At 43.3% G+C, this 10,584-nt stretch overlaps 1 protein-coding gene across 1 annotated transcript in view; it reads left to right on the forward strand.

Moving 5' to 3' along the window:
- The window catches only part of Stau2 (staufen double-stranded RNA binding protein 2), a 236,767-nt gene extending 231,854 nt beyond the window's left edge, over positions 1 to 4,913 (forward strand). Inside the window, exons 11-12 of the mRNA XM_035440003.1 lie at positions 2,668 to 2,756; positions 3,827 to 4,913. Coding sequence (XP_035295894.1) covers positions 2,668 to 2,756; positions 3,827 to 3,920 — 183 coding nt within the window. The 3' untranslated portion in view covers positions 3,921 to 4,913. The remainder of the gene's footprint in view (positions 1 to 2,667; positions 2,757 to 3,826) is intronic.
- Positions 4,914 to 10,584: the final 5,671 nt, after the last annotated feature.

Raw genomic sequence — 10,584 nt, forward strand, 5'->3', positions numbered from 1 at the left:
CTTGAAAAGGAAACAAAACAAGAGGTAAATGGTGAAGATAAACCCACTTTAGACAAGGTGGGGCCTTGAAGTCACAACACCTTGTGCTCATCTGACCCAGAGGAGCTCTGTTGGGGGGGGGGGGAATGCAGAAGTACATGAGGATTCTCCTGCTGCTGCCAAAGGCACAACTTCTCCTGGGACAGATGGGAAGCACACACAAAGCTCTCTAAAAATTAACATACTCTAGCTGGGTGGGCATGATGCTACACACCCTTAAAGCCAGCACTTAGGAGGCTGTTAATAGGAAGATTAGAAAGTTCAAAGGAGGCCATGAGTATCTCACAGGTTGGAAGGCCAGCCTGAGATATCTAAGACCCCCATCTCAAATAAATAAACAAACAAACAACAGTAACAAAACCCACACATCGTCTTAGGCCTAAAATAGTGTAAGAAGTTATAATACTGAAACTATAGAAACGGTGCCCAGTTGTTTTACTAACAGGAAGCATGGTACAGAGGTAATAGGAGCTGAAGCCATATCTATACGAACAACAAACACTCATCAGGTTGAATTGATGTATTTATACATATGTTTTTATACAGATCTAGGTAACAATAATAGTCAAGGAAAAAGAGGCTATCCATTTGAGAGGTTGGGCACAGAGGAATTGGAGGTAGGGAACTTGGGACGTACTGGAGAAGGGAAAGCGATGTAATTATATTTTAATTCAAAATGATTAATTTTTTTAAAGAAAGTAATGGGAACTGGCCTATACAGGAAAGCTTATAAACTTGAGGCTCCTGGAACACTTCTGTGGGAATAGACAACTGCCCGTTTTGGTTGCATATTGAAATTTTGACTTACAAACAAAAGAGAAAAACTAAAAAGGGAGACAAATGTTTAAGTTCTACACTGAGACCTTCACAGACCTTTATAGCAATTCTATTCATAATCTCCCCAAACTAGAAACAGTCCATATGACTCTCCAAAGGGAAGGGTAAACTGTGGCATATACATGCAAAGGGACCCTATCCAGCCGCAAAGAGAAATGAGCATTGAGAAGACATACAAGAGCCTGAAACAGTTGCAGAGCAGAACATTCCAACCTCATGACATTTAGGAAAAGGTGAAGCTACTGATGGTTGGGGGGGGGGGCTGTCAGGGCTTGGGAAGGAGGCAGAAATAAATGGGCAAGGTTCAGGATTTTTAGAGCAGTGTAACTTCTCAGTGTAAGTCTGCAGTGGTGAATACATGTCATTATGCATTTGTCAAAATGCAAAGAAAACCAGGCATGGTAGTGCATACTCACCTGCAATGCCAGCATTGCCAGTTATAGGCATGAAAATCATAAGTTCAAGGGGATCCTTGGCTACATATGGAGTTTGAGACTAGCTTGGTCTACATGAGTCCCCTGCCCCCTCCTCAAAAACATAAACAAACAAACAAACAAATAAATAAATAAATAGATCAAGAATGCTAGTATGGATTTTTCTGATCAGAACTTTTGCTGATACACTGATATTTTCTGATTAGCACACACCCCTTGGGCATGCAAGACATCACAGATGACAGGGATGGCAGGAGGAGCATGGAGACTGGGTAGATATCTGCTCAGTTCCTGTAAACCTAAAACTGTTCCTCCCTCTCCAAAAAAACCCAGTCCATTAATTTACAATTAACCCATCCCCAAATAACTTCTACATAAGGACATTTCAAAGAACCCACACGCCTTGGGAAACGTGTGAGCAAGCTCCTTTTTCAAAGGCAGCTGAGAAAACCCAGATGCGCCAAGTGTGAAGCAGCAGGCCTTGCCAAGGCTCAGACATCCTGGACTGCTGACACCTACCTCAGACTCAACAAAACCCTTCTAATGGGGCTTAGGAGGCAGAGTGGGGGAGGGGAAGAGGAACCAAATTCTTACTCCGAGAATTAACAATTTGGAACATGCACAAGAGTGTCAACGAGTTATGTAGATCTTATCAGCGTTGCATTTTTGGTGCCTCCCAGCTATCCAGCCAGGCTCCACCAGCCTGTCAGCACCGACAGCATCCCACGCCTGTGAGGGCCTATCAACACCTCTGGAGGCTCTTCTAGGCCAGTCCTGCTTCCCCGGAGCCCACAGGAGCTGGGAGTCTGATTGTCTTTTTCCTCTCAGGGTACCCTGCACTCTGAGCATGAAAGCCTGCTCCCCACCCTGTGGCTTGGCTGGTGCTCCATGTCCACTAACATTGAAAAGAGAGCTGAAGGTAGAAAACCCAATGCCCTTGCATTTCAAGGAAGAGAGTGTACATGGTTTCAGCCTTGTGAGGATGAATTAGGCAAAGTCATCATGGCTGAAGCATTTTAAGTTCCTCTATTTGCAGGTGGAACTTCACAATCTTGCAAAGTTATGAACAAGGGAGGGCATGCCATTGAGCTCTTTTCCCTGTCCCCTGACAATGATCAGAGCACTTGTAGCTCTGGGTACGGGTGCACAAGCCTGCACAGGGACATGCACATACATACATTTATGTGCACCCAGTATACTTATGCTCCACAATAATGCAAACCTTCAAATGTAATTTTGCTTCAGAGCATGTAAAAGCACTGATGGAAATGATGGTCTTTGTATCTTGGCTTTCTTCCACAATCACCTGTTCATTTTGTGAAAGTCAGTGAATGACTCTGTTTGTTTTCATTTGTAGGCAGCTTTAAGTGCCCTGAAACAGTTTTCTGAACAAGGACTGGAATCAATCGATGGGACAGTGGATGTTGAGAAAGGTTCTCTTGAAAAGTGAGTAAACCCCCTATTTCTACTCTCATATCTATGCAAAAGATGAGCCATGATAATTGTATGGTTCAAAAAATCCAAACACCAATGGCTAAATCTTGCAAAGTTCTTCAGACCTCAATTCCTGTATGTATAGTCAAAATCAATTCTTCTAAAATGTCTGTGGACATTCTAACTTGTGAGTTGGCCATTGTCCCCGAATTTCAATGCATAGAGGGAAACCCTGACAACCTTGTTGACTGTAGACAGTTGCACTACTGACAGAGGACTGTTTTCACTGCATACTGTTAAGCATTCTCTCACCAACTCAGTTTTTGAGCCAAAAAAAAAAAAATTGCACTTAAATTTCTTCTAAGTACAACGGAGAGAAAATCAAGTGGGACTGAAAGCAGCCCCTGCCTCTCTTTTTCAGCATTTGGTTTTTTATTTTGTTGCATGGAACATTAGCACACCCCATCACAGAAATAGAGCTGCCAGGGACTGCAGCAAACATACAAGTATAATCAGTATTCCTGAAAGCCAGCTTATGGCTTTTTATGAGATTTGAATATAAGGCGCTATGGAAGTGACTGAGTTTGGAGTTTCTCTAGAGACCCAATTTATACTAGCAAAATGAAAAGTCAATTATATTCACATAACAGAGCCCAAACACTTTCAAAACCATAACAAGAGCTGGTGCAATCTCAGAACTCACACAGAAAGAAAACCTCTGAATTAAAACACAGAATTTGGTAAGGAAAAAGTAGATATGCTGATCCTACAGTTAAATGAACATACAAAAGAGCATTTGGTCATTTATCTTGAAAAGTAAGAAGAGCGTGAGAAGAAAACATTCGGTAAACAGACATGGCATTGTAGGTTGTCTATAGATTGGCAACCATTTATAAGCTAATTTAATCAAAACCATTTCCACATGATCTCATCAGCAGACTATCTGAGCATAAATATTGTTGTTTCACTTTAAAATGTCACTTTTGTGGTGACCTTTGTATCCTGTGTGCCATCTGCTAATAAACATGTCTGAAGATGTGCAGCTCCAGACCTCAGCTCTTGTTAACGTATTAATCTTTCAGACAAGCCAAGCACCGACGAGAGAAAGCCGACAATAACCAGGCGAACCCGGGCTCCATCACTCAGGACTGCAAGAAATCAAAGTCGGCCATCTAGCAGCTCCCAGAACCCACGGCTGCCACCGTGTCCTTATAAACCTGTCAGCACGCATGAGGGTGTCTGTGTTCAAGGAAATGAATGACTAATACCATTGTCTAGAGTCTTATGTGAAGACAACACTATTCTAACACAAGAGATAATGTACATGGTACTGTTTATCCAACTGGGGGAAAAATAAAACTCTGAGCATTTCCCTTGGAACTTGAGATCAGATCATAACTCGTTTGCCCAGAGGCAGCAGAAATCTGATCCCACTACTGGAGCTTAAAAATAACAATTAATGAAAAGTGTTAGAAACAAAGCTAAAGTTTAAAAATGATTCCTAGCGAAGTTGGGTTTGGTTCTGTCCTTACGATTGTTTTGTCGTGGCGATTGTGTCGTTATACTCTCTCTTGTTTGAAATAATGCTTGACAATTCAGAAATTAACCAATGATGTGCTGTGGAATGTGATGGTTGTCTTCATATAGTCGCACAGTTTCCCTTTTTATGCAAATATTTGTAATCTTCATCTTGCACACACACATGCAAATTACTTTAAGGTGCATTGCACAAAGATGTATGCAAATAACTGTGTTTTAAATCAGGTCAGAGATAATTGATTTAAAATATAAAATAATACTAGGAACAAGTAGTTTCCACGTCTTTCAGGACTTTTAAAAAGACAAAATGAAACAAAACCGAGCAGTTGTGGGTTTTGTGCTACATGACGCCATTAGCCATCGAGGGGGCGTCTTGCCTCTGCCCATCTACTCTGTCGTGGAAATTGTGCCCACCCCCATCCGTGTGTTGTAATCACTCACTGTTTGCATCGAGTGTCTTTAGTAACTGCCTCTGGACTCGGGACAGTGAGTAGGATCAAAATAAATACTGTACATGGTGGGGAAGGGAAAGCCTGTTGGAGAAGTGTCTAGCTAACCACGCTCTGGACCAGCATGTTGGAATCCATCGTGGGGCAAATGCAGTAAAGATTTGATCAGTTTCTGTACGAATTGTTGTTCTTTCTTTCCCTCCCTCCCGCCTTTTAAATGTCAGCGCTGTGAAACCTGTGGGGAGGGAAGGTCACCACCCAGCCTCACTGTCCTGCCAGCCATGGAATTAAAAGTGGCTGTATCTGTGAAACTGCAGGCGGCCTCCAGGGTGACTGGGGCCTGAGTAGGGCCTGGCCTAGCCAGCCACTGTCATCTCATTGTTCAGGTTTTCTCCTTATTGATTCGCAAACATTGTGCAATGAGAAGGCACTGTATGGTCTAACTGCTTGGCCCAATCTGACAATAGGGATAGAATTATGTAAGATTTCACAAGCAAAACCACTACACATCATGATCTGGCTGACTCACACGCGACTGGAGGATAAACAAAGAGCACCATAAGGAAAGAACTCCAGTGTTGTTAATGATTCCCATGTGGGGAAGTCTGCCGGCATTGGGAGGGCTGGGTGCCCTTGGAGGAAATAGGCTTGGTTACATAAGGCTGGGACCCAGCGAAAAGAACAACATGTTTGCAAAGTTGGGGTTCTCAAAGGTGTTTGTTTGGGCACAGTCCTGCTGCCTAATCAAGGACATGGGGACCCCCTAACTCATTCCCTTGGCAGGAGGTTGGCCCTTGCTTTTGCTAGGACTGAGGCTTCAGCACCTGGATGAGGTGAGGGCTGACTTCCTGCAGGGCTACTGGAGCCATGGTTCTCCTAACACCACAACCTTCTACAGAAACAGTGAGCTGGGCAGGTCTGTGGGAAGGTGTCGAGCTCAAGGATCACAAAACTCTTCAGTTCTCACGACCCAGGTATCTGAAGTATTTGACCAGAGCTGTCTGACAAGAGAGTCACCTCCCTGAGCTGAATCATTTCCAAACCCACAGAGCTGCAGTGATGACCAGAGACTTGACATTTGCATAAATTTTAATTCCTCATCTAAAATCTCGAGCCCTCTACCTTCTAGAATTGCCCAGGAAGATGATGCTATTCATGGAATAGTGGCACTTCCTGCACATCTTTTGATTTTTCTTTCTTCTCCTTTTTTTTTTTTTGTCTTTTTTCTTTTTCTGTTCAATTGCCAATGCAAATGATGGGTGGCCTGCATCCCTGGCAAGGCCCTCTGCAGTGCTTAGCTCCACAGCGCAATGTTATATATCATTAGAGGGGAAACCATTAAGTAGATTTATTGAAAGAATGTTTCTTCGGCACAAGGAGATCTTTTTGATGAAAAATGGAACTCATTATTCTTTAAAGGACACAGATTGACTTATCTCCTTTATCAATTACAGTGTCTGCTTTCAGCTTGTCTCAATCAGCACAGAGCTTTGTAGTCACTTCCTAGGGCTAAGGCCAATGTGCTGCATGAAAAAGGTTTGTTTTCACATTTTAATTGGAAATATAATATTGCACTCTGGAACTCCGACTATCTTTTCCACTACCACTTGCCAAAGATCAATGGTGAGACACCACCCATCAGGCCATGACAGACATTCCTCCCCTTCCCCCGGGGTGACCACCCTAAGAAGCTGCCCGGCATTCTTCTCTCCAGCACACATTCTCATTTATGATTCCCCTCTCCCCGGCCCCCTGAAGTTTCAACCATTTTTGTACACAAAAGAGTGAAAGTAGATGGCTGAAATTTTTAACCTTGGGGTTAGGGAATTCAGTAAAATGCCTGCTGCCTAAGCATGGAGACCTAGGTTCTGGTCACCAGCACCCTTGGAGAAGGTGGGTAGAGTGGCCTCCCCCTGCCCACTGGGGAGGCAGAGACAGCAGATGCATAAAGCTCTCAGCAGAACAGACTAGCTAAATTGCTGAACTCTCAGACTCAGCGAGAGACTTTGTCTCAAAACAATCAAGTGGAGAGAGGTTGAAGATGACACAGCAAGCTCTGGCCTCCATGTGCAAATGCTCACATGAACACATATACACACCATACATACATACATACATACATACATACATACATATATACACACACACACACATACACACATTCACACACCCCATACAAACACACACACACAGACACAGGCACATATATACCACACACACACACACACACACACACACACACACACACACACACACACACACATACACACAGACACACACACATACACACTTAGTTTATTATTCAGAGGCTCTCAGGATGCCTTGGTGACTTTGGACATGTGTCCAAACCCACATACCGGTGTTTAAATCCTGAAGGGTGTGAGTGAGGACATTAACTGCCCAGAGCTTGTTCTGTATCTTTCCTTTTCCAGGTCGGCCCTGAGCTCATGATCCTCCTCCTTGAGCCTTTGGCATGCTGGGATTATAGGCTTGTGCCACCACACCTAGATTTCTAGAAGTGCAGCTTATCTCACCTTAAAGCCTTTCATTTCCCTGTGCACATTTACTAGAGGGAAAGTTCTTAAACCTCATCAACATCCAAAGACCAGTATCTTCTGCTTGGAACAGTACTTAATCCAAAAAGTACCCAATATGGAGAGTTGTGGAATTAATATAGTAAGCACCCAATAAATGTTGACTGGATGAATATGACAAAAAAAAACTCTGCTTCAATAGGTTTCCTCTCTGACTGTGTGAACGATGACCTGGACAGAGAAGTCTGGCCTACTTGGTTAGAGACTCTTGCCTAAGAGAATATACTTCTAGTTGTCTTAACATGTAGCCTTGTTGACGTCATTTAACAGCTTCCACGTTGAGCTTTTCACCTAAAACCCAGAGATAAAAATATACTGGAGAGCTAGGTGGTGGTGGCATACACCTTTAATCCTAGCATTTGGGAGGCCAGAGATAGGCAGATCTATGAGTTCAAAGCCAGCCTGGTTTACAGAGTGAGAAACCGTGTCTTGAAAAACAAACAGACAAACAAAAAGTATGCAGGGCAATGTAGAGTTGTTAGGAATATTACATGGGGCCTGGGTGGATGATCTCCAGACTTGCCACCAAGTCTGGAGACCTGAGTCCCATCCTCAGAACCCACATAGTAAAAGGAGAACATTGACTCCTGAAAGTTGTCCTCTAACCTCTACTCATCACTGTGACAGATGTGTACACATGCACACACCACAAATAAATACATTAGAAAAAGTAAATAAACTGGGCAATGATGGCACATGCTTTTAATCCCAGCACTCTGGAGATAGAGGCAGGTAGATCACTGAGGCCAGCATGGTCTACAGAGTGAGCTCCAGGACAGCATAGCCAGGGCTACACAATACAGAGAAATCCTGTCTCAGAAAAAAGGAAAGAAAGGAAGAAAGAAAGAGGAGAGAAGAAAGAAAGAAGCATAAATGTGCACACACAAAAAGTAAACATAGTATTTCAGCCCATTAATGGATATTAGAGGAAGAACAATAGTTTGTTCACTGACTCTAGGGATCTGATTTCAGACATTGAATGAACCTCCTGGGTCTTATTTTCACATGCATAAAATGATGACCCCTGAGAAAACTGTAGCTCTAAACTTATCTTCCACAGTGACTCAAATTTTGTCTCTAATTGTTACAAAATTTTCATCAAACACTTGGAAGGAAAAATACATCTCTTATGTCAGGATTCTTCCCATTGGACTTAGGAAAGGTGAGTAAAACTAGCAATGAGAGATTTGGTACAAAGCCAGGAGGAAGTTTCACTGAACCTAAGGGCAGAAGTCCAGATGCCAACTGGAGCCAGGAAGTGGAAGGCAAGGTGGAAACTAGGAAGCTCTTCATCTCTTTCAATTCTCCCTTCTTTCTCCCTAAACCAGCTCCTGCTTCCTACTTGCACACACTGGAAAACACAGCCAGCAACAGAATCCAAGTGTACAAACACCTGAAGAAACACCGACTCTCTCTTTTGACTTCATTCCAGAGTCTTAGGAAGCGCTACTTCAGCTGGCCCAACTTGGACCAGAAGCTTCCCCTTGGTTTACATTGTATGACCATGCCTGCCCCCCTAGATGGTTCTGAAAAGGCAGAACCACTGTTTAGGGACACAGCCCAATATGTAGCTGCCTCAGCTATCTCCTGCATTTTCCAGGGAGGTAAGGCTCATTATAAACATGTGCTAGTCCTTACTCTCAAGGTAGTCCACAGTGAAGCTTAAATAACTGAATAACCTTTCCCCAGATGTCACAGGCAGCTTTCAAGTTTGTAAAGGTTGTAGTGTTTTTGCTTGGTTGTGTTTAATCCTTTCAGTCTTTAGTTTCAAGGCTCTTCTGAACCACAAAAGTATCCGGAATGAGTCATAAAACTACCTAGAGCAAAAAGGAAAACATTTCCAGTGATCTTAAGTTAACATTTTGAATAAGCCTCCTTTCCTTCAGTTGGAACAATAATGAGGGAGTGGGGCAAGGCAGCAGCATGGTCCTCCATCCTGGCCTCTACACCTCAGAAAATGCAAGGAAACTCCCCTGCCTTTGTTTTTGACCAGAAGAAAAGGTTGTGTGGGCAGCTGAGTTGGGGAACATAGAGGCAATCTTGGTTTTATTTTATTGCAAACTTTGCTCAGGAGTGTTCAAAGAAGGGAAGAGACTTGGTTTCTTTGGTGAGTAGGGACAGACAACAGAAAGAATCAGAAATTTAGCCTGCAAACTAAAGTGCCTGCCTTGGAGAAGAAGGGGGAAATATGAAGTTCTGGAGGAGAACGGACAGGTCCGTCTTCTCATCAGCTCTGGGAAGGGACGGTAAAAAGAAAAAAAAAGTCTCCCTTCTCCTCTTGAGCCTCCCCCAAACCTTCTACATGGAGCCATTTGCAGAGTGATCTTTAGCCACTGGGCCTACCTCTTTCTCGGAGTGCAGAGCAAAGAATACGGTCTGCCCTCATCAACTCAGTGTGATTTATAAACACCCAAATTTGGCAAAGACCCAGACTGGATGTAATCTCCAAAGAGAACCTTGTCTCTGAATTTCTAAGAGTAGGAAAATCAGAGGCCAGTCACAGCTAGAGTCGACACATTATAATACACGGCAGCTCTTCATGGCCAGCTCCACGACAGCTACTGTCTGTCATGGACTGTGGGCCAGAACCTGGAAGTCTGGTGAATATATTTCCAGCTTTCACTAAATCCTATTTATCAACCGACAAATATGGATAAAGGCTCCATCCTTGAATTAGTTCCAGTAGCAACCCAAATTAAGTCTAAAGTCCCTACTCCAATCGTTTCCAACTGGGAAGATAAAATAGAGTCAGGATAAAGGGAGAAAATTCAAGAGGCTAGAAACAGACACACTTTTGCTCCTATGGTGTTTATGGAAGCAGAGGGGAGGCTCAGGCCAATAACCACAAATTTAGTACTGAAAAGCCATTCTATCCTCGATTCCTGCCTTTCATAAGGCAGTGCGTGGCCTGTCCAACTGTAACCAAGATGCTGTAGGAATCCATTTTGCATGTTTTGCCCCCGGGTATAAATCCTTGTGAACACTGAGGTTTTCTCAGCATTGACACCTCCATTACCACCATCTCTACCTACAAGCTGTCCAACTGTTGACATGTTTATTTTCCTTCCACCACCAAAGAAGCAGTTCTGGGTGTCAGATAAAAGTTGGGGATCTGGAGTACAATTCCTAAGCTACACACCAGGCTGCTCAGCTGCTTGCAACTTCAACTCTTCTGGCCTTTGCAAGCACCTATACTCACATGCACATAATGAAAAACTAAAGGGGTTGAGTTGGGGGTCTGGAGTCAATTACCTATAT

The sequence above is a fragment of the Cricetulus griseus genome, chromosome 2 (genome assembly GCF_003668045.3).
Source record: "Cricetulus griseus strain 17A/GY chromosome 2, alternate assembly CriGri-PICRH-1.0, whole genome shotgun sequence".
NCBI classification, from domain to species: Eukaryota; Metazoa; Chordata; class Mammalia; order Rodentia; family Cricetidae; genus Cricetulus; species Cricetulus griseus.